The sequence below is a fragment of the Xiphophorus hellerii genome, chromosome 12, assembly GCF_003331165.1.
Source record: "Xiphophorus hellerii strain 12219 chromosome 12, Xiphophorus_hellerii-4.1, whole genome shotgun sequence".
Lineage (NCBI taxonomy): Eukaryota > Metazoa > Chordata > Actinopteri > Cyprinodontiformes > Poeciliidae > Xiphophorus > Xiphophorus hellerii.
In genome coordinates this window covers 14,827,426-14,852,188 of record NC_045683.1, presented here as the reverse complement: position 1 = coordinate 14,852,188, position 24,763 = coordinate 14,827,426, and the positions used below count along the sequence as shown (strand labels likewise).

General features: G+C 37.0%; 1 protein-coding gene across 4 annotated transcripts in view; it reads left to right on the top strand.

The window, feature by feature from the left end:
- The first annotated feature begins 61 nt into the window (after nt 1-61).
- The window catches only part of agtpbp1 (ATP/GTP binding carboxypeptidase 1), a 40,330-nt gene continuing 15,628 nt past the window's right edge, over nt 62-24,763 (top strand). Inside the window, exons 1-23 of one of the 4 annotated variants that reach the window (XM_032578817.1) lie at nt 62-164; nt 2,791-2,851; nt 3,889-4,019; nt 10,755-10,822; nt 11,164-11,227; nt 11,486-11,632; nt 13,403-13,534; nt 13,656-13,749; nt 13,900-13,937; nt 14,203-14,411; nt 14,504-14,681; nt 15,913-16,001; nt 16,309-16,425; nt 16,665-17,422; nt 17,578-17,661; nt 17,827-17,913; nt 18,451-18,599; nt 18,691-18,778; nt 19,292-19,436; nt 19,842-19,992; nt 21,140-21,320; nt 22,805-22,934; nt 23,401-23,532. In XM_032578817.1, coding sequence (XP_032434708.1) covers nt 2,820-2,851; nt 3,889-4,019; nt 10,755-10,822; nt 11,164-11,227; nt 11,486-11,632; nt 13,403-13,534; nt 13,656-13,749; nt 13,900-13,937; nt 14,203-14,411; nt 14,504-14,681; nt 15,913-16,001; nt 16,309-16,425; nt 16,665-17,422; nt 17,578-17,661; nt 17,827-17,913; nt 18,451-18,599; nt 18,691-18,778; nt 19,292-19,436; nt 19,842-19,992; nt 21,140-21,320; nt 22,805-22,934; nt 23,401-23,532 — 3,204 coding nt within the window. In that variant the 5' untranslated portion in view covers nt 62-164; nt 2,791-2,819. Of the gene's footprint in view, nt 177-2,790; nt 2,852-3,888; nt 4,020-4,491; nt 4,570-7,987; nt 8,528-10,754; nt 10,823-11,163; nt 11,228-11,485; nt 11,633-13,402; nt 13,535-13,655; nt 13,750-13,899; nt 13,938-14,202; nt 14,412-14,503; nt 14,682-15,912; nt 16,002-16,308; nt 16,426-16,664; nt 17,423-17,577; nt 17,662-17,826; nt 17,914-18,450; nt 18,600-18,690; nt 18,779-19,291; nt 19,437-19,841; nt 19,993-21,139; nt 21,321-22,804; nt 22,935-23,400; nt 23,533-24,763 lie in introns of those variants that run through there. The other 3 variants (XM_032578816.1, XM_032578819.1, XM_032578818.1) reach the window with 3 other exon arrangements.

Below are 24,763 nucleotides of genomic sequence, written 5' to 3'. Positions count from 1 at the left end.
ATTACGCCTAGAACAAACAAAATAGAAAGACGTCGTTACTCTCGCGTTGCTACTCCCTCTGCTCTCATCACATCATCAGCAGGGCGTTTCAGGCAAACAGTAGCAGCCCCCCTTATCTCAGACTTGATCCTCTCTCAGCTGGACGGCATCTCCTTTTCGTGCAGGTTTGAGAAATGGTATTTTGCTTTTATTGTAAGGATCTGCTGCTTTGTCTTAGCTCGCTTTGGGTTATAAATTGAGCATTGCTAGCTTATTTCACCGTTAGCTGGCCTGCTGGTGCAGACAGTCGGCCGTTAATGAGTGACCAGCACAGCAGGTGCAGAGGCCATAATCTTCAACTGGGTAATTCAACTTGGCATCTTTAAGATAAACAATAAACTAAAATACAAATTTGAACTTGCTGTCAGAAGCCTAGTTTAAAGAGGAGGCAAAATTTCGTCCTTAATAAATTCTACATGGTGGGAGAAGACCGGTCTACCGTCTGTTTTGGCGAAGTATGGGTAATGTGTCAGCTGTTACACTGGTTTTTGAAAGTATGAGCTACCCTTTGGCTGCAGCTTTACTCCCCTCAAACCATAATGATCACTCTAAATTATCTGATAAATTTCCCTGCACATAGTGATGATGAAGGTCTGTTTCAGTATCAGTATGTGAAATTTTGTGAAAAATAAATAAATAAATAAAACCCAAAACTGTTGAGTAAGGTTTCCTGATTCTCAGCTGCTTTTGCACTTTCTGTCCATATTGCAACAAAACTTTAGGTGAGGAAAAAAAAAGTCCCTTCTAAATGTATTTATTTTTTAAATCTAGTGTTTTCTCAGCGTTTTCCACATAATTTAGCTTTGTGTTGATTCAGTTTCCATTTAACTTTAAATGTAAGACTTAAATACTGATAGGAAAGGATAAAAACTCCTTATCCTTTCCTATTAAACTAAAACTGTTTAAGTTTTCCCCTAAAAACTAAACTTTTGAAACTTCTGCCTTGCTCTGTTCATGCACAGGATTTCATTACATTTGCATGTAGTTAATGTCGTCCCAATTTATTGATGTGGGACACAGTTTTGATTCCAATGAAGATTCAGCAAAAGTATTTTTAAAAAAGAGAAAAACTATTAAAGAATAATTTTAGAAAATGAATCTAGAGCAGTGCAAGATGGGCCTAAACGTAAGACCTACACTCCATATACTAGTCTGCCTGGATATGAAGTTGTAAAGACTAATCTTTTTCATGACATGTTCAGACTGTTAATGCATTGCCAAGAAGAAGGCACATCATTGATAATTTTAGAGAAGCGGCCATTGCTTTCCATCAGCCTGGCATGGTTTATACAGTCAGATCCAAACAATTTTATAAGTTCATCATAGTACACTGGGTCTGCTACATTTCCTGTCACAGTTACATGACCTGACCAAACGTGATGACAACCAGGAGTTTATTTCCAAAACTAGGGTAAATTAGGCAGTAGCTTGTGTTGTCCTGAGAAGACTCTTCTTTGTAAAGCTGTAATAGCATGGATTTTGAACTTTCTCATTTGGTTTTAAAAGGCAAAAGTTTGGATGTTTTTACCAAAATTCAATGCCGTTGTTGGTGAAAACCCTTTCTTGAGGTTAAGCACCTTCATGCACACCATCAGTGACAGTGGTTGAGGGCTAATAGATTTTGACTTGTTTTGGAGACTCAGAGCTAACTATGAATTACCGTACTCCTACTCTTGTCGTTTAGAGGAAGATGTAGGTGCATTAGTCTAATCGCTGTGGAGTGGTCCTTAACACTAAAGCAAATCTACAACAGAATGGCTTTGCATGAAAAGAAACGGGGTGTTGCAATGCTCTGTTTACCTATAAATCTATCACTCCATGACCCTAAAGCCTCGTAAGCAGAAGCAGTGCTCTAAATATAAATCTTACCCATTATCAAACAGGCTGTTTTACAATTGCAATGACATCAAATATTGCAAGTATGATACAAAGCAGTTTATTTTGAAACACAGATGTAGTATTTATGCTTATAACTGACAGTGACACAAATAGCTTGAGAAGCAAAAAAAGCAATCTTATCTAAACCAATTTTGGGGTTTAACATGAATAATCATTATCACTTCATAATTAGTTGTCACTGTATTGTAATGAATGCCTGTACCTACTTGGAATGTTGGATTTTAAGAGTTCTGCTCTTGCTAATGTTTGCAAACCTCAATATGATTGTTTATATATGATTAAGAAAAAAAATATTTCAACCATTTGCATACCTCTTATGGTTGTACCAGCAGAGTTGCACTCAAATAGAGTGTTTCTGCATTTGAGTGCAGCCTATGTTAAAAATTTAATGTATAGCATCAAGGTTAGCAGTAGAACAAGACCTTGCATATAAATTCCTGAAACTTAAAGAGGAAGTATTTAAGTTTTACCATGAGTCTCTGGACTTTTCCAATGTTTAAGATAGAAATGCATATGCATGTGCAGGAATTTTTCACTCTGGTATCTAGTTATAATTCAATAGCATATATTGTTATGCTGTAAAACATTTTACTCTTTCATGACCCTACACATGTTGTCAGTTTGAGACAAATCCTGCACATATTTATAGACTAGTACATTCAAAGCTGGAGACAGATGAGCTTTATTGTCAGCTGGTTTTGGCATAGTTGCTTGGCCGGCTCCAGTTGAGAGACCTGTGGGAACTCATGCGACACCGGGGGTGAAGGTTAATCATGCTTGTTTCCAAATGATGCACAATGTTTTGACTTGTTCTGTTTTAGTAATGCGGACTTTGTTTTCGTTCTCTTGCAGTCGACATGACCTTTTGACGTGGGGGAAAAATGAACAAGCCCAAAATGGCCACAGAGAAGGGGTGAGCTGATGCGTGCAAAGCCACACACACGGGCAGTGATGTGTGGGAATGTGTGTAGCTAAGAGAAACATTTTTTTTTGTTTTATGAGCTCCTTTGCTCCTGATTTGCTTTTATGATGTTGTTCTGTCCCTTTGCTGTTTTAGCTTTTGACTCACTTCAGAGCAACCTCCGATCCCATTGTTTATCTTCTGGTCGCAGCATGTGTGACCATGTGAGAGAGAGACTGTCAGTATTTGTGCCAGAGAGCCCTGTGCAGAGATAATTACATGGCCTCCAGAAGTAGCCATGTGAATTTGTCACTACTAAAAATAATCTTTGTTCAGCTCTGTCTCAGGTTTATTTAGGTTCTACATCTGTTTTTGTTTCTTTGGCTGCTCATGCATTACATTCTCCCATCATTCTTGACATTTTCTTTAATTTTCTGTCTTGATCACTCACTTTCTATTTCTGTTTTCGTCTCTGTCTCTCTCTCTCTCTTTATAAGGAATGAGAACTTCTGCTCTACTGGGTATAATCAGAGTTTAGATTTTTCAATGTTTGCCCTTGCTGTACCAAGTGACTCCTAATCTCTTGCTTCTAGTTCAGTGCCAGGGAAGTTCATATTATTAGAAAAATATTGGTCACCCCAGAAATAGCTAATCTCTCGGGAACAGCCATTAAGTCAGCTTTAGTAGAATAATAAATACATCTTAAAGTAGATCTGATGTGTGTTTGGTAACGGTGGGTTACCAGTGAGACTGTTCCTATTTATATTTCTTTGTTTTTGACATGAGGTGCAAAAGCAGTGATGCCACTTAAGTTTTTTCTCATTTTGTCATCCTCAACCCCAGACTTAAATGTATTTGCTACTCTGGGTCAAATAAAACCTCAAGAAAATACTGTGAAGTTCATCAAATATAAATGTATTTGTCTATTAGATCATACAGTAGTTCCTCTGTTGCACAGCATGTCTCCGGTTACATGAAAGACAGAAGCGGTATGAGATAGACCTGTTGAGAACTTTGTGAATTCAAGTTTCAATGTCTTTTTTTCCCAGTGTTCCCAGTAACTCCAGGGTAGTAATGCTCCTCGGCCAGCTGGAGAAGATGGACGGGGAGGTCATGCTGAGAGATGTAGAAACAGCAAGACTGGTCACAGCGAAGATCCTTCATCTCATACAGACACAGGGTAAGGAAAGAAAAAAACTAGACACTTAAGATACGCTGACCACTTTATTAGGTACACATGTTCTTGTTAACACAAATAGCAATTCAGCCAATCACATGTTAGCAACTCAATCAATTTAGGTATTTAAAAACTTTCTGAAGTTCAAAACAAGCATCACAATGGGGAAAAAAATATTTACGTTACTTTTAATGTATTTTCTGGTTCCAGAAAAACTGGTCTCAGTATTTAAGGAATGTTCACCATCTTCGCAGATTTACAAGCAGTGGTTGAAAAGGAAGATGAGGAAAAAGGAGGTGTGTGGATGAAAATGCTTTTCTTGCTGTCAGAGGAGAGTTGGCAGACTGGATCAAGAAGGTAGAAAAGCAACAGCAGTTTAAATAATTTCCTTGTTAAAACCAAAACATGCAGAAATGATCACTGAAAACACGTTGGCATGTTGAAACTTGAAGCAGATTGTCCACAACAGCAGAAAAACAGAACGGGTGTCTCTTCAGTCAGATAAGAACAGAAAACCCAGGGTCCAGTTCACACACTCACCAAAATTAGACAAGTAAGTGCCTGATAAATAAGTGCTTGATTTGATAAGTCTTGATCTCAGCTGCAATATTCAAATGGTATGGTCAGAATTTGATGTAAACAACATGAATAGCATGGATCTATCCTACCTGTTTGGGGAATATTCTCATGACACACTATTAGCCTGGGAATATCACTTGAGCATTGTTTAAACGCCACATCCTAGCAGAGTGTTGCTCAACTTGTCCAACTCTGGGCCACCTGATCTACCCATTTTCTGATGCTTACTTTCAGCAGGATGATGCACCATGTAGCAAAAGTCAAATCATTTCATCTAGGACTGGATGATACGGCTCTAGTATCATGATATAAGCTTTTCTCATCAGTCATTATCAATAATTAGTCATTAGTTTTCTGTTTTAAATTTCTGAAATATTACCAAACTAGACGCATAACTTTGCTTCTGTTATTAATTCCTTGTTAAAACCAAGATATGCAGAAACAATCAATGACTGTATTGAAACAAGTTTCAACTGTTTCAATACAGTTGAAACTTGAAATGAACTGTACTGAACACAGTTCAATCTAGGACTGCATTGAATTCATCAAATGGCAATAAAATAAACAGGCCAAAATAAAGAGCCTTCCAAAGAAAATCATTACACAACACGATCGTCGTCCACCTTCTGGATCAGTTTTCAAATCCGAGCATGATTATCTTCAATTTTTGCTGATTGCAGATATGAGGTTATAGCCTGATTTACTTTTAGCTCAGTGTTGCTAGGGAGCCAAATATTTATACATATAAACTTACAAAGTAATGTTTTAGCCTCTTTTTTTCTTCTTAGATATTCGTAACCTTAAGCAGCTAAACTCCAGCAGAGATAAATATCCGACTGGTGAGGTCCGATAAGCTCACTTTTTCCTAAAAGCCACTTTGCCAAATATTATTTAGATGTTTATTTTTCCTTTTGCTGTCCTAAATTATGTAGTGTCCAGTTTGTAATATTGACATCTCTGTAGACTTGATCAGTTATTTCACTTAAAACATTAAAACACCTTATTTTTCTTCTTATTTTTTCCTTTACACGTTCAAAAAGTTTTAATCAGGAGTAGTTAAGTAAATTAAAAGCTTATTTTAGCTCTTTGTGTGTAAATGGGTGCGGCAGTGGCTGAGGTGTAGATTGACTGATCTTGAGCCTCACAGTTTCTGATTACTCTTAAAGAGTAGTCTTGATCTCACAGCAGAAGGAGAAGGCATTGTGCCACATCACGGTGTTGAACACAGTGTAACATGAGTGTGGCCTGTTAGCAGGGAGCCTCTGTTGTAAACTCGGATTAGTTCAAATATCCGTTTCACATTGTTGTTACACTCTTACTCTCAATAAATGTATTTGTGTAAGTGGTGAAGCTAACTGACAATTTTGATACTTGTTAAGGTCATTTATCAAGTAAATATGCTGAGCATTCTCATCGTTCTAGTTGTGACATGTCAGGATTGCCTGCTATTCTGCAATTGACATCGTTGTAAATAACAAGCACACTCACAAAACTAGCAATGTAAAGAAATAAACTCAGGCTCTTGGATATATGAAATGTACTTTCAACAACATTTGACTCAGTCATCTAAAAATATTATTGAATCATGAATAAAAACGTCATCATATTCAGTTACAGATTATTGACCGATTTCCAATTCTAAGATTTTTTTTAAAATCTGCTATAATTTAACTGGTTTCTTTTTAAGGTGACAAATAACTACATTAAAAAAAAATCTAGCCAATCTGTTGTATTGTGTGGAAGCCAAAATAATAACACTCTGTGATAGGGCAGTCACTGTGATAAAGTTGTTTTTTTTAAACAGAAAATTAATTTGGAGTTAATACTTTACTGTCTCACATTAATGATTTGCATTATTAACTGATAATATCAGTCTGCTTGTGACCTTAAGAAATGTAAACTCTTACCGTGACATAAAAGATTTCCAATTCCAGTTCCCATACATACAGGCTGAACACAAAGGAATAAAATGAATCCTTGAGCTCGAGCTGGTATCTAATAAAATGTGCTCCTGTTAAAATCACTCCTACACAATTTCAGGTATGAAATGACCAAAAATTCAGAAAGGTAAGAAATGACAGGCCCCCACTGAGGACTGACTCTCCGCTCCAGCTGTCTAATTGAACAACCCACATGCCGCCATAGAAAATACAGTAGCTTTTTAAATAGCTTCTTACACTGCTGTGCTTCCTCAGACTTTATTTTTAAACCATGGCCTCTGCAGAATCTTAAAGAGTCTTTATACTTTTTCTGTATTAGGTCTGAAAATGTCAGACCTTGAAATTATACTAGCTCATCAATGTTATTTAGTTATGTCAGTCAGCGTTTCTGTAGCATGCCAAGTCTGTTTCTGCTGGCACTGTCACGGTGTATGTTTAGGCTTTTACAACAAAACATTCTTTGAATTTTATTAGATGCTTTTTATAAGGTATAAATGTAATGAAGTTCAGCTTAAGAACTGGAATTTCACTGGCACCTGCTGCTGTTAACCATTCCATTACAAACCTCACTGTCTACTGTAAGAAGACAGTGAGGTAAAGTTGGATGACCAAGGTGTGAAACACTGGAATAACATTCCAACTGAAAAAAAATGACTAGATTATGTTTACTTGCTAAACACATTACGCAATTTAAAGTGATAAACATAACTAGTCTGAGTTAATAAGATTTTGAAATATAAACTATTAGTTTTATAAAGTCTTAAAATTAACTAATTGAAACTTGCAAAGTCATGTTGTATTAGACACCTCACTGATACTGAAAATAGCTAACTTTGACTCTTCTTCCTTCAGTAGCAACTTCCATACTGAAGAACTCAAGATGACCTGATAGAACCTCCCTACTTTGTGTTCATTGGTTGTAAAAAAAATATTTATCTAAAATTTCCGAGTTTCCAATCAGCCAATCACGCTGTAAATAATCTGGTCACCAACCATTTTCTCAGTCCTAAATATCTAAATATTTGTAAACAAGAACAACTTTCAGAGAAACAACTAGGGAATGCTTATTTTATGTAATTAAGTAAGGAATTTTGGTAAATCATTCATTTTCAAATGCCAATGTGCTTTGCATTCCCTCTGACCTTGTTGTCATCTCGTCTTTCCTGAATATCATCTTTCCTCTTCCCATAGTTTAGTTCTTCTCCTCTCTCCAAAGTCAAGCAGCTAATCCATTCTGACTGACGGGCGCAGTGGAAAACTGTCTGTCTGTAACTCTATCAATCATGATATACAGCTGTTCCCCTTCTCATCTCATGCTTTGCTATCTGTCAGTGCCTCCCCTGCAACTCCAACTTGAAACGTGTATGAGTATGACGTGGTCAGAGGAAAGTGGAAGGGGGGCTCTGACCCTGTTCACAGTAACTATACACTCCAGGAGGGACTTTTCTGTACTCTGTCTTAAGTTCAGAGTCTTAGGGGCTTAGGAGGCAGTGAAGAGGAACCTAAAGAAAGAACAAGAGAAAGCTAAGACTTATTATAGTGTCCTTTTCAGAGTTGTGTATTCCCTTACATCTTACCAGCTTTTACTTGAAGGGATGCATTTTAAACAACAGTTTTATGTTGAAGCAAGCAGTAGTTCAGTTGTTGGCAGAGTCTAAAGGGAGGTGCTTGTTACTAAGCGTGGATATTTGTGCACACATGGTAGAAGAGCAGGTGGATTGTGTTAACATCTAAGGAGATCACAGCTTGTCGTTAGGGGATGCAGACATACCAATGAAGCTTTGGGAGTTCTTCAACTTTTAGTATCATTTACTATAGCATATCAAACTCAGAAGGGTTCTGATTTACTGCGGTAAAGTAAAGGTGGTAATAGGGAGAACAGTGTACATTTTCATTCATCCCATCTGAGAAGTATTAGATTTTTTGTTTTTAAAATGGATTATCACTACACCAAGAGATACTATCCATCGCTGGACTATGCAGATTCTTCAGGTAGGGTGACAAATGACAAAATATAAGAGTAAGTTGTTTAGAGAGTTGGAATTGAGTGTAGAATTTGAAACATGGATATGTTCCTAATTCTCTATTTTTCTTTACTCATTTGTGAAATTTGTCGTAGTCATAGGCACTAGCAGCAGATACCAAAAATGGCGACAAAACGTTGGATTTGAAATGATTTTGTGGTGGATTTTTTTAAATCTTTTTTTTCCTCATCTTTTGACCTGATGACACAGACTTTACAAGAGCCCAATTTCTGTGCAAAAACTGAGATATAACAACTTTCAAAATGTATACTTCTAGCCTTACTATTCTGAGTGACCATTAATAATATTAGATGTAGAGGTGGAATTAGACTTTTGAGAATATTTGAAAACTAAGTTATTGGAGAGTTTACATTTAAAATTGGATTTAATTAGGATCTTAGCAATAGCTCGACATTACTAACTATAAACACTGGTTTTCTTGTGCATTGTTTCCAGAATTTAGACTCTGAAGCTTTAAGGTTTTCTGGAGGTCATCAATATTTCCAATTCAGTCATATTCCATAATATACTGTAGTTTTAAAGCTTAAAAGCTAAAACCGAGCAGCTCTTATGTAATATATTTAGCCTTCCTGTTATCTGTTTTTAAACATCTCCCTGTAATTGCTTGAATGAATTGCAGACATATATCTGGACATGTCATAGAAAATTATTTGCTTTTAAATTGCTTCTTATACTTTCTGCTTCCTCTGAATTCATTTTAAACACCCCACTCATACCAAAAATGACAATGTGTTCACTAATCAGTAATGATTAGATTTTTATATTCCCAACCCAGTCCAGTCAAAAGTTAAAATTTCTATGCATCTTTACTTAAATAAAAACATAGTGAACTCCTATGTTTTCATTTAATTTTGTTCTGGGATTTTTTACGGAAAGGCATCAATCACCTTCTAGGTGTCGAGGCACTGATTTGTTTAGAAGCTCTTTTAAAAGTCTGGCATGGTATAAATGTTTTCGGAAGATGCTGCTCCCCTCTCCACAGGTCTAAAGTGTGTGGAAGGACAGACTGGACAGACATGATTCCTGTTTGGTCTCCAGTGTAACTTTGGCATGTTTTCCTTACTGCAAGTTGTAAGAGCTGCATACTTGGCACATTTTATCCCCACTTGCACCAGCTAATGACACATTGCATGTTGTGCCAAACACGCAAAGCTGCCACACATAAAGTCTAAAATCTCCATCAAGTAATGTAATCCTCCACTTGGGGTTTTTTATATAAGGTCTGCATTTCTGACATAAACTGCTGACTTAAAAGAAATCTAATAACGCCATTTACGTCACATTTAGTTCCCTATTTGTCATTATTTTGTGTGCATTTTCTTTCTTCTACATTTATTTACTTTTTGTCATTGAAACTTATTATAAGAAATCATATAAAGAGTTTGTTGCAAAGCCTTCGGTGTCTGTTCTGGGTATTTTCTTGTTTTTGGGAGTTCTAATGTGTTAATTTGAATATGTTTGCACTCGCAAAACAAGACAAAATATCTTTCTTGTTAGCTTTTGCACAACAAAAAAAATGAAGTCAAACAAAAATGGAGATGTCGAGTAATTCAAGTTCTGATATGTTAAAAGTCTTCCTCAGCTGACTTGAAAATGTAATCTTATGTTTGAAGAGTCGTTTTTAAGTTTGTTTTAAAATTCTTTAAAGGTTGAACATACAAGATATTGAAAACTAATATAGATGCAAACAACGCTTTGCTATGTAAAGGTACAGTGGATTAAATGTGTCCGCTGTAGAGAATGAAGTCACTTTCTTTGTCTGTCGTAACGTGAGCCTCTGTACTCTGTTGTGGCAACCAGTGTAATTGCCATGCATATTTTTGAATGGGAGCCCTTTAAAGTTTGAGCCGTTTAACCAGAGACAATCCTCTACACTTTAGTTCCTGAGAACAAACCAAGGACTCTAGCTAAGATGGCTGCTATAAAGAAAGGATAAGACCTTGCATTATGTCGACTCTGATGAGATACATCTGCAAGGCTCTGAAGGACTTTTATTCAGTTTTCTTGGCTTTAGAAATCACAGGAGTTTGGCAATGGTGGTCATCACCTGCTCTTAGTAAAACTAGGATTAGAAGGTGCTGCTGTTCATTTTATAAGTCTTTACTTCAATTGAACTAAATAAATTTCTGTGTTTTTCACATTTCTGATTATTTTTATTCTGTGTGGTGTTGCAGAAAAGAGTGGAAAAGAGGTGATGTCCAAAGGCTCCAGTGGAATGGAGGTCATCCTGTCTTCTCTGGAGGTCAGCACATGTTCACTCAACCACAGACTTTCCCTTCACGGCATTGTAACACAATCTGTTTAATAGACCACCTTTTCTAAAAATTCAACAACCGTAGGTTTAAGAATAAATAAGTTTCACTTGAAAACCTCTGATTTACATGTCCGAAAATGTTATAGAAAATATGAAAGCAATCCAGTATACAAAAAAATACCACAAAAGCTGATTTCACATTGATCCCAAAGTCTTCTCCATCTAACCCCAAAGAAAACTTCTGAAAAAAGTTTAGAGAATTGCACTTCTTTCACCAATTTGCAAACTGTGTGTGTCATTTTAACATGTGGTGTTTGTCACTTTGACAGAACAGCAGGGATGTCCAAACCACCTTGAACATCATGTACATCCTCAGTGAGCTGCTGACAGTTGGTAAGAAGACTCTGATTTATTTTCTTCACATTAAAATCAAGCTGCCTAAAGTCTGAATACCTGCATTTATTTATAAGTATAATAAATGATTTTAAAACTTGATACATCTTCTTGATGCATACACTGTATAATGTGATTCCACAGTTAACGATGTGGTAGTTATAAATTGTATCAATGTTAACTCACGTGCTTCTAATCTTATCCTGAATTAGGTTTCAGCTCAGTTAATACAGTTCTATTCTTGGTTTTCTGTCTTAGGCAGAGGCCGCAGAGTGGGAGTGTTTGTTTCCAAAGGAGGAACTGGAGTTTTATTCCAGATTCTGATTTCTGCCAGTAAAGAACTACCTCCGAGTGAGGAACTTATGTTGCAGCTTCACTCACTACTGGCCAAGGTTGGACCAAAAGGTATTTTTATTGTCACAGTCTATCACTATCTATTACCATCTAAAACATGATCTTGAGCTGTAAAACGGTAGAATGCCTTTAATGGGTCGGGGAAGAAATCCTGCCCTAAGTGGAAGAGTTTAAGTGTCTCTGGATCTTGTTTTTCCCTCTCTGGAAAAATGGAGATGAAGATCTGTAGGCATATTGGTGTGGTGTCTACAGTGAAGTGGGTGCTGTGCCAGTCTGTCGTGGTGAAGAACGAGCTAAGGCAAAGTTCTTGATTTATCGGTCAATCTACAGTCCTACCCTCAACTATGATCAAGGGCTTTAGGTCATGACTGAAAGAACAAGATCACGAACACAAGCAGCCAAAATGAGTTTCTCAGAGGAGTCAGAGTAAAGCCCCTGCTTCTCCACGTAGAGAAGCAGCGGCTATTTGGGAAATTGTCTGTACTCTTACTTGCACTTTTTAAAGAAGTAGGCGGAGGAGCATTTACGAACAGTCAGCTAACTTTTTCTTAAACTACATCCAATCAATTTAACCAGTGTTAAGAGGACTTAGAATTAAAGTCACTGTGTCCTTCATACCCAACAATCTAAAGTCAAAATTTCCATTGCATTTCATTAACTGAAAATCAAATTGTATAGGATTCTCCTATACAATTGGTATAATGTGTTGCATTATTACACAAAATTCAATTACGCCTTCATTGAATGAAGATGCAAAGGTTTATGCATAGTCTATGAGTGTCCCACTTTTCATCTACTTCCACTGTGTTTAACACCTCACTCATTGACTACATTTATGTCACAATGAATAATTTTCATCAAATTAGAAACATGTCTAATGAACGGGGAGGAAAGGCAGCAACATCAAATGTCCAAATATCTAAAGTGAAGTGGTTATAATTATTAGATACCTTGTAGCTTAAGTAGCCTTTCTTGTGCAAATCAAAGTTCACTCTATCTGAAGTGCCAGTTTGAGGAAAATGGTTGCATTTGCCTTATAGCTTCTTAAAAATCACAGAAAACTCAAACCATCAACCACAAATGTGTTGATCACTTGGAATGACAAATTCAGCCTCCCTTTTTGAAATCTTTTATGACTTACTGTTGCTTCACAAAATGTTGTCTCTTTTGTCTCCTCAAAATTAAGTAGAATGACAGCCATGTCAGTGTTGGCATCCGAATATAAGCTTCAGATTCAGTATTTTAAGAACGGATGGCTCTAATTGGAAAGCTACTTTAGTATTGTCCTTTTTCTGAGCCTTGCTAAAGATCCATCGATTTGCAGTATTGTGGGGGTTGTAAAAAAATATTTAAAATAGCTTGTCACCTTCATCTATGAATTATCATACTGTTGTTTGTGCATTTCTACAAATGGCATTTAAATGTTTTATGAAGGGAGAAAAGTTGATTAGGTATTTTTGAAACTTTTTATGTCAGCTTGACTGTCAATGGTGTGGCTATATAGATGTAAAAAAGAAAACTATGCAAATGCCTGATTTAAAAAAAAGACATTGGTATGCTGTGGATAATTCAGATTATAATTTAATTCTAAATGCATGTTAAGTGCATAATTTTATGCACTCAACGTGATTTTTGATGTATAACAAAATTAGTTTTCTTCTTGTCCTACACTGTTAACATGTTTAATCATGTAGAAGATTAAAAATTTTTACAAAACAAAATCACATATTGAAACATAGGTGACGTTTATCTGCAGTGAGGCACAGTATAAGCACATTATTTCTTTCTTGTGCATTGATATTGAACCTTGTGTATGTTCAGACAGAAAGTTTGGAGTGAAGGCTCGTCTAAGTGGAGCTCTGAACGTCACGGTCGACGTAATGAAACAGAATCTACAGAACGCAAAAGTGCTTCTGCCCTGTCTGCAGGTTCTCAGGGTTTACTCTAACAACTGTAAGTAAAAGGCATCCTCTGTATCTGGGAGTTGAGCAAAGAAAGTATTTTACGAGAAATGTTTTTGTCTCTTTTGAGCATTTGGCACAATTTTCTCTCTTTTTTTCCTTACTATATAAAGCGGTGAATGCTATTTCTTTGGGCAAGACTGGTATGGTGGAAGTCATGTTCAAGATTGTAGGACCTTACAGCAAGAAGAACACAAGCCTCTTTAAGTGAGTGTTGTTTTTTTGTCTGGTAGTGAAGAAGCATGAACTTATATTTAAAAAATACCAGTGTTATCCACAGGCTACATGTCCTTGGCCTTTTTCTGATAGAGTACTCAATCATCATGTAACCCTTTTGCCTTGCTTTAAAATTAACAGGGTAGCTCTGGACGCACTGGGAGCTCTGCTCAAATCCAGTGAGTAATTGTTTTTGTCGAGTTAAGCTTTATTCTGTGGTAATTTATCAGCAGCATCTTCATCTAGTGTAGCTTATCGTTTCCTTTTTCCTCATCATTACTTTGAATAACCTAATTTGCTTTGGATCCTACTGCTGTCCTGTATATTATGTCTGCGTTTGACGGGTTTATTTTAATTCATTACACTTTTAGTTAGTCCATCCCACAGTATGGAAGTTATATGTGGCAATACTTTATCAGCTACTTCTTTTACTCCCGTGTGCAGAAACTAATGCCCGTCGTGCAGTGGACAGTGGCCATGTGCCCGTCTTGCTTGCTTTGTATCTGGATTGGCATCGCAACGACACTCGACACCGTTGTATGTTGATTCGTAAAGGATTGCTGGTATGCCTCAGAAACATTACCAACCTCAAAGTGGGCCGTAGGGCATTTTTGGAGGCCGACGGCATGAGAATCCTGTACCACTCCTCCACTGTGAGTAAGAAAACCTAAATGAGAAGAAACGAAGCAAACAGTACAGATGTACGGTCTGAGACTCTGCTGTGCTTTCTGTATTTGTTTTTCAGGAGTGTCTACCCGTGCGGACACTGGATCCTCTGATCAACACTTCAAGCCTCATCATGAGAAAGTGTTTTCCTAAGAATCGCCTACCTGTGCCCACTATCAACTCAGCCTTCCACTTTCAGCTGCCTCAGGTCCCTCCTGGTGGGGCTGGGGACCAGCTGTACAGCCAGCTTTCTGGGGGTGAGGTTACACAACGTATTCACATTATATGGATTTGCAGTTTAGGGTGCTCAGATTATCAATATTCTTAGGGCTTTAAACAATTTGCAAAATACCAAACTTAGTATTTAATGCAACAAAAACACTTAACCTACGCAGCAGTTGTGCCACCGATTCAAGTAGCTCTTGAATCTGTGGCACAAGATGTCCCTTTTCAGTAAAAAAAAAAAAGCATCATAGTAGCAGGCTTTTAAAACAGGGTATGTACATACTACTGTGATTTTATAAAATTGCTCAGTGATGTTTAAGGAAAATGATGCCGGTTTTTTATGATTTTTTTTTTTTAGAAATAAAAAAATTGATTGTAGCATTTATTTGTATTTGTCCTTCACTTTTTAGAGAATATTAAAGGTACCACTTTATAGCACAATCATGTAAAAATTTTAACTATACTTAACATAGTTTAGGAGCACTGTCTCTTTAAAAAGCTCCAGCTCTTTACAACTCTGGCCTTTCTTCAACAACTTTTGTCCAGTAAGCCTTTAAAAACATAGGAGTGTTGCACTGAGAAGTAGTTCTTATGAGCTCAGCAGACTCGCAGCTCCTTCAGTTGTTTGCTTATTGCTGCTGCCACTAGTCTTGAGGAGCTGAATGGGATACGCTCAGCTGGAGACTTCAGCTCTGAGTAGGAGCTCAGTGGAAAAGGCAGTGCTTGGTGAGAGCAAGCGTTTAGGTACCCTGACTGGTTGCCAGGGGAGATTAAAGGATTTCTCAGACATGCATGAAAGAATCAAAGCAACATTCCAGGTATTGTTTTGAATGAGGAAATAACATTATAACATGATGTAAACCTCAAAGTCGATTTTACATAATACTTCCTATTAGTAAACAAACTGCATCATTAAAACCAAAGATATCTCAAATTTTCAACATCTCACATAGGAGTCAATTCATCTGAAAATGGAAAGAGGATGGCACAACAGTCATATTAAATACAAATGTATGCCACACTTCTCAGATTTTTATTTGTGAAAATGTTTCCATTTCCCTTCCACATCACATTTTTGCTTTACTTTATTGTGGTCTATCCCATAATAAAACCGTCAAAATGTTTTGAAGATGGAGTTTGTATTATAAAAAAAAATGGCAAAATTTTTGTCTTTTTGCAAGTAACTATTTTTACATTAAACTGGTTAAACACTTGTTTGGACAAAGAACAAAAATAAACGTGTGTCTATATCTTTTTGCACAGTGGATGATGTGGATGAAAGCGATGATAACGAGGAGACTGAGGGAGAGACAGACACTGACAACGAAGAAGATAAGGATCAATGCAATCTGGTAATACCCAGTTTTAAATTCATATAAGTTTGATATGACAACCTGATATATTATTTCTATTATTATTTTAATGGTTAAGTGTCTCATTTTTTCCTTTTGTTTTTCATGCTAATTTAACTAAAATAGCTTTTTGATGTCCAAACTTAAGTTACATGCCACTCCCTGTATTTGCAATTCCTTTAGTTTCCAGCAGAAGGCAGTCACTTCAGTTAAATTTAATAAATAAACATTCGACTTTCTTCTTCAACTATGCTTGTTTCCATTTGTATTGTGTTTCTGGTATAATTTGCTGTCTCCTCTCAATCAGAATGATGACATAGAAACAGATCTCAACAAGCTACATCCCGATAGGAACATTGGACGCCCATTTGAGGAGCTGAAGGTCTATCAGAAGTTTTTCTCGGAGCTTTCTGAAGACTTTCAGGTGGGCATAGTCTATTTTTAGGATCTGTTACAGTTGTCTGTTTTTAACTGTAATTTTAAAAGATTCACACCCAAGCTGTCACAGCTTCATGGCTCATAAACTCTACATTCAGATGATAATAGAAAGCCTAAAAATAGTTGACACCAAAATTTTATTTGTGCAGCACTGAAGTTGGTGCAAATTCAACCAACTGTACCTGTGCAACAGTCTGAAAAAATAGCTTTTTTCATCTTTTACAGGGTTATAGCTTTGACTTTTCAAAGAGCGCCTCTACAACATCTTCGTCAACATATCTCTTCTCATCATCGTCTGCTCGGTTCAGTCGGCCAGCTGAAGTGCCCACAGCTCAAACCCCGTCTCCAAAGCAAATACCAGATTCTCAGAACGTTTGCACCTCTGTCAAAGAACATCAGACTCTGTCGTCTCCCTCCCTCACTAGTTCTCAAACTCCTCTGGACCTGGACACAATCCACCTCAGTAAGAACAAAGATCAACAAGAGGGTATCAACATTCCAACCCCAGATAGATGCACCGCTCCACCCTCCTTCTCAAGGTCTCTCTCTCAAGGTCACATGATAGAGCAGGAACTATCCCATCCACTGGAGGGTGTCTCTCTTGAGGACAAAGGGAATCAGAATGCAGAAGCTGGTTCTGAGAAGGTCAAACACGAAGGCTCTCCAGTTAACAACTTGAGACACGTCCAACCACCTTTGCTCCTTGGGGGTTTCCCAGTACGTCGCACAGGTGGAGGAGGCAGCAACGTGGGTTCAGATTGTGGGTCAGAAGGTACTGAAGACGAAGGAGGTGATGCTCCGCTGCTGGAGGTGCCAGACACTGCTCAACTCCTGCCATTGCATGACCCTGACCTTTATGTGGAGATGGTGAAGGGGACACAGTCAGTCCCACAGTACGCTGAAGTGGCTTACCCAGATTACTTTGGACATGTAGCTCCAATGTTAAAGGAGCCTCTTCTGGATAGAATTTATGGTGTACAAAGGTGAGACAACTGCAATAGTGGCTAAAAGAAATGTTTACTAGAAAAGTCAATCCATTACATGATTACCAAAATATTTTTTATTTCTTGAGCTTGAGTATTAAATTTAAAATATCTTTATCTTGTAATAATGCAAGTGGTTCTTTCTTTGTCTGTAGGTCCAAAATATTTCAGGACATTGAGCGGCTGATTCATCCTAATGATATCCTAGATAAAGTAGTTTACGACATTGATCATGCCAGGTGAGTTATTACACGGCTGCTAAAGGTTTTTTCTTAGGTGAAAGAGTTCAATAGATTTCTGTCCAGTGTCTAAGTGTTTATATGGAATTGTTATCAGAGAAAGCAATTTTTCATTTTGTGACCATTTTCTATGCATTAAGAAATTGTCCATCATTTTTGTTTCAGTCCTATGATTGAAGAAAACAGCGAATCACTGAAGTTCAACTCTCAGTTTGAGTCAGGAAACCTCAGGAAAGCCATTCAAGTTAGGAAGTGAGTTGTCTATTAATGAAAAATATTAGCAGTGTACTCTTACAAACCTACACAAGGTACAGGCATGCCCAAAAGTATTCACATCCCTGCCAGGTGTATGTGTATAGTAATCTTTCAGGGTTAGAAGCATGTTTTTTCAACTGGAAGTGATTTTAATGTTTTGGAGTGGCCCAGTTAGAATCCAGACTGAAATCTAATGGCAAACCTGTGGAGAGAACTAAATATTTCTGTGCCCTTCAAATGGGACAGGGCTCATTATCAAAGATAAGTTGTTTTAAGAGTGGTTTTAATTAAAACAGTAAAGTTTGTTTTTTGATTGAGGAAGGTATCAGAAGCTTCTTGGTTAAATGAAAAATAAATTTGAATCTAAACCTTGAAGTAGGATGCATAATTTTGGGCTTGACTGTATGTCCCCTTGTATATTTTCTTTTACATATTTTGTATAAATACACGTGATATAATGAATTATGTGGTATTTTTTCTGGTAGTTGATATTTAGGTTCATATTTATTGTCTCTGCTTTTTTATTTTCTCCAGATATGAGTACGACCTTGTTCTGAATGCGGATATCAACAGTAATCACTACCATCAGTGGTTTTACTTTGAAGTGAGTGGCATGCGAGTCGGGACTGCGTATCGCTTCAACATCATCAACTGTGAGAAGTCAAACAGCCAGTTTAACTATGGTGAGACATGAAGCATCATCTGAAGGAAAACAAACAAATGGTGTAGTGTAACTTTCTGCATAACTCTGTTTAAACATGTTTCTGTGTACAGGCATGCAACCATTGATGTACTCTGTCCAGGAGGCCATCAGTGGAAAGCCTCACTGGGTCAGGACAGGAACAGACATTTGTTATTATAAGTAGGTGAAATCAACAATTTGTAATGGACATGCAGATAATTTGTTTTAAAGAAGCCATTAAAGAAACTTTGCAATTAGTACTAGAGTTCCATGACACCACAGCAGTTTTATACTTTAATGTAGCACACTTCATTGAGCCGTGGAGCACACACTTGACTATATTATATTTTATACTTGCTGCATTAATAAAAATTATGAGCTCGTAATAACAGACTTAGTGCTCAGCCATTTTTTAAAAGGCCTCTTTTAGAAAGCGTATTACTGCGTCACTCCATCTTCACTAGTGTTTTAGAAAGAACAGTCATGTATGATGTTGGAGATTTTTTACTGTCTAGATGTTAAAGTACTCTGTTCTATACTGACCTCACTTAATCTTCCAAATCTGAAAGTGATGCTTTTAGTGGACTTATTGCAGGAATATGCAACATAACTTTACAGAATAAATTACCTGCTTCGAGTTTTTCTTAGATTGATTTCCTTTGTACTGTTCAACTAAAATATTTATATTCACAGGAATCACTTTGCAAGAAGTTCTGTTGCAACTGGGGGACAAAAAGGAAAATCGTATTATACGCTGACCTTCAGCGTCAACTTCATCCATAAGGAGGATGTCTGCTACTTTGCCTATCATTACCCTTACACATACTCCACACTCAAGGTACTACTTCAGTCCCACTTGTAGTCTCACAACTAAATGTTTTGCTTGTCAACATACAGTTTGCATGAGAAATATGAATATAAGTACATTGTTTTGGAACTTTTTTGATGTGTTCTAACAGCTAGTATCACTTTATGCTCATGTTGTTAAATATTTGGTACTTCAACAGAGTAAATTATGGATGAAGTTTCAAACTATTTCGTCCTTTCCATTATAAGTTTGTACAGCATTCAATGTTCTAAACTATATTCAGCAACTTAGTAGAGTTTCATAGCTGAGTCAGTCAAATTTGATACAATGGTGCAAGAACACATTTCAGAAAGCCAGATTAAATCAGAGTTAGAGTAAATTCATACATTTTTTAGAAAGAGAGAACTAAGGACTTACATTTTTTACCTCTTACAGATGCACCTGTCCAAACTGGAGGATATGAGGACTCCTCAGATCTACTTGAGGCAGGATGTTCTGTGTGAAACCCTTAGCGGAAACACCTGTCCACTTCTCACCATCACTGCCATGCCAGAGTCCAAATCCAGTGATCATATCTGTCAGTTCAGTAAGTGAATGAGTTCTGGTATATTGCCCATGTCTCGTTATTTACTGAACAATAAGCAAGGTTTAGTTATACTATACTTTAAAAAGTAAACTGAAATCTAAGTTCAATGATTGACATTGTTGAGTTCTGATTCCGTTACTGTTTATACACCAAATTCAAAAAACTTTGGTATCTTTTTTACAAGACGGAACAACCATGGTGATTGCTGCTATAAATAATCAGTGAAACAAAACCGATGTCCAATTGAACAGTCTATTATGTAATATGTAACATATAATGCCATCTGTTGCTGTCATAAGTCCAGTTTTACTTCACCTAATTTAAGTGCAACACAGATCGTCTTTTGGTTGCTGGAGGGTAAAAATTTGATTGAATATGGTCTCCTTAAAACAAGACTGTGAAAGCACAATATAAATTCAGTTTATTAATTTAACATTTTTATTTAATTATGAGAAAAATTTTATTTGCATTTTATTCCTCCTCATGCCATTGCCTTATACACATGTTCATTCTGTACCTCTTTTGTATTTTTATTTAGCAAATCTTACTTTTCTTATGTTAGCTGTTATTTATCTAGATCTGTTGTAGACCTCGGAGCAATAAATTGTCATAAAAAAAATGCCACATGACATCTTATTTATGGCACCATGTGTATGTTGGCCAATCTTAGCAGGCAAACAAACATGTTTATAAAGGTGATGACTGCAAACATCCACTAGTTAAATACCACACGCTTGTTTATTTAGTTATAGAACTCTTGATCATAGAATATTCTACGTAAATGATTGCAAGATGGCAAAAACTAGAGATTTTTTTTTTCCTAGTTTGAAGTGACCGTAACATCAGAGGTTTATTGGTATGGTCTTTATTCCATTGTCCTCTACATTTGTTTAATCTAGTGCTATCAATTGATTAAAAAATGTAATCAGATTAATCACACTCTAGCGAACTTTCACCTTTTGCTGTTGTTTGTCGTGCCAAGGCCATAATGGGTTACTGTAAAGTGTGAACTAGGTAACCCTTTGCAGGAAAGAGGCTTTTAGGTCAAAATAGATAGTTGGATTAATTTGCATTTTGTAATATTAGCGCATTCAAATTTTCAGATTAATTGTTTATACTTTACCTTTATTTTTTTCTCCCACTCCAGGGAATCGGCCATTTATCTTCCTGTCTGCCAGAGTCCATCCTGGGGAGACCAATGCTAGTTGGGTGATGAAGGGGACGCTAGAGTTCCTCATGGGGACCAGTGCACTGGCAGTGAACCTGAGAGAGGCCTACAATTTCAAGATAGTCCCCATGCTCAACCCTGACGGAGTTGTTAACGGAAAGTGAGTTCACAGAGATGGAATAAAAGTAACATTTTAAACTTTAAAGTATTCACTCATCTGATGTAGCTGCACCTGCACGGTGGTCATAGCTAGTTTAGGGCACATAGGCCTGTCGCGATAAACGGTAAATCAATTAATCGTACGATAAATTAAAACTATCGACGTCATTTTAATTATTGGCATTATCGTCTCTTCCGGCCTTTTTCTCTTTCTGTTAATGACACCGAATGAAAAAAGGCTAAACTCCGGTGCTCTCCACTGACTCCTCCCTTCCTCATTTTCTTAGTGTAAAGCCCAGCGCAGACGACACGATCTTAGAGCTGTCGGCCGATTGTCGGCCCATTTTCAAAACCTGACAGACCACACATTAGCCGACAGCGTTCCTGCCATGTGGTGTCCAACAATGGGCACAAAATAATGGCTACAAGTCCAGTGAACTAATTTTAAAACCAGGCATTAATCAATGCTTTACTACAATCTACCTGCAATGCATGTGGCTAGTGTCAGCGTAAAGTCCTGACCGAATGAAAATCATTATAACCTATTTACGTCACGTTAACGAAGAACAGCTGAAAAGTTACCGGGTTTATCATCTGCGGTAGCAATTTCGCTCCAACTCCTCCCTTTGTCATTTCTATATTCTTTGCATGTTGAATAAACATTAATGTTGTTTCCACATATCATCTCCAATGTCCGCTGGACTTCGGGTTGCGCCGTGTCAGCTGTTTGGGATTCCCCGACGTAATTTCCCCTCAGAAAGCGCGGAGGAGAATCCCGCTTTCTGATTGGCTACCTGTCACATTCAACAGTCTGCGTTAAGCTCCCAGTGGGGAAAACCCCTGATTTAGATCGGAGCGACAACGACGATCTACCGTAACACACCACACAATCTTAGAAAGACCAGCGTTTTAAGATTGTTGTAAGGGGAAAAATAGGAGCAAAAAATCATGTAGTGTGAATTATTGCATCAGGTAGTCGGATGTGCCCATCTTCTCTATTTAAATGTAATTATTACTGAAGGGCAACATAATATACAGACTTCATAATCTGCACTCTTTGGGTTGAATGCAGTATTTATTTCCACTTTGGCTTTATGTTGTTTTTTTTTTTTTTCAAGTGAGTTTTTTGTTAATGGAGACTGAGAATCCATTTTATTTTTGTTTGTGGTTGTTTTGTTTATTTTGTTTATCAGTTCAAGTGTTTAGTATTCTTTTGAAAATAAAGTGTATCTATCTTTGGCAGGAAATCGCATGCATTATTACGTCATTTCCATTAAATCAGTGTAAAAAGGTCTTCAAACAATATTATCGTTTATCGCAATAATTTTTGAGACAATTAATCGTTGAGCAAAATTTGCTACCGTGACAGGCCTAGGCACATATTAAACTTTGACTGGAAGGAATTGGTAGCTGTGACTTTCTTCTATAGCCACAGCTTCACTCTGTATCCTTCTTTTCCTTTGCAAAATCTCGTTTCTGCTGCAGTCATCGTTGCTCACTGAGTGGAGAGGATTTGAATCGCCAGTGGCAGAACCCCGATCCTGAGCTCCACCCCACCATCTACCATACAAAGGGCCTGCTGCAGTATCTTGCATACATACAAAGAGCACCTCTGGTATGACTTCTAATTAACTACACTTAAATTACTTTGGGGCATTTTGCACTTTGCATTGTCCTTTTTCCTTTAACTGCCTAATTATGCTGCCAGTTCTTGAGTCCAGTGACACAGTACAGTGTAACTGAGCAGTGTAGCGTAAATGTACAGTGTATAGAAAACTTAGTGACAAGTCATCTATGAATTCATCCCAAACAACTCACTCTGCTGGTCTTTGTGCTATACTTGTCTGAAACTGAGATATTTTTTATTTTCATTTCTTTTGTATTGACTTGTTTACAAAGTATGATCGTTTAAAAGGAGGCTAATTATTATTTTATTTTCAGTAATTAAAGTTTATTTTTATAGTACAATCTCTCTTAATTTTTTATTTGCATGAGTGTTATTACTTCTACTATTTTATGGAAGAAGTTACATCATGCATCATGAACCTCTGTTCATTCTCTCTTTGTCCATAAATCCACAGGTCTTCTGTGATTATCATGGTCATTCCAGAAAGAAAAATGTATTCATGTACGGCTGCAGCGTGAAGGAGACTGTCTGGCAGTCCAATATTAGTGCAACCTCGAGCGACTTACAAGAGGACCTTGGATACAGGGTAAACAAACACTTGCACACAGGACAAGATAAATGCTTGTAACTCTACAAAAGGTTAAAGTACTGATTCCAACCTCTTACTGTCCTCTGTTTCTCCATTAACCCTCCTGTTATGTTCCGGGTCAAATTGACCCGTTTTAAAATTTACAAATTAAAAAAAAAAAATAGAAGCATTTTTTTTTGCATGAAACGTTTTCTATTTGTCTTAATAGGTGCACTCTAGACATAAGTTGAAAATTTATTCATGTTACACATTTGTACCAAACCCTAGGTCTACTTTTTACATCGATACTGTTTGGGTCAATTTGACCCGGCAGTCAGGTTAAAGTGCAAAAAAAGATTTTAAAATGTCCAATTCTATATGTTTCCTTGCAGTTATGAACCATATTTCACCACACACACACTCACACACACACACACGCAACCACACACACACAAGCCCACTTTCTCACTATTCTCTTTACTTCACTAGGAAACTGCGAGAAAGCAGGTGTTCACACAAACTTTGACGGGAATCTTTTCTGTTCCTGTGGACAAACTCCACCCACTCTGAGTGACACTCAGCAGAAGTGGATGAAAACATAAATACTCTCTGCATGACTCATTTATCTTGATTTTAATCAGCGGGTCAATTTGACCCAGAACAGTATGTGTGTCTCAAGTTCAATTATAAAGATCACCCTTTGGTAAAAAAAAAAAGTATAATATAAAATAATTTACCAAAGGTCAACTTCAAGGAAATTATTGTTTTTTTGTGTCTAGGTTTTTTTCAGTGGACATTAAAAATCTAAATTCCATTTTTTATGTCCAAATGAGTAAATGAGCAGGTTGTCGTCATTGATCCTTAATTTCTGAGAAATAATAAAACATCATTGCACAAATATTGATTGAAATGGTTAGTATTGGAGTTAATAATCAGATACAAAAATGTTTTGGAGGAATTTTTTGGTTTCTGACACTATTGCATGATTAAACACTCCCTGGGTCAAATTGACCCACGAACATTTTTGCTGTACCCTAGAAACGAACATAACAGGAGGGTTAAACCTGCTATCATGTAGCTCATATTTAGAACACAATCACATTGTGTTGTAGTATTCAATTGTCCCTCAGTTCAGAGAAATTGTATGGGCCATCTTATTTTTATTTAAGATAAGCAATTCCAATATTTCACTTGTCTCCTTTATATGATCAAGCATTGCCCTTTTACCTGTATTAAGGTATAAATACCA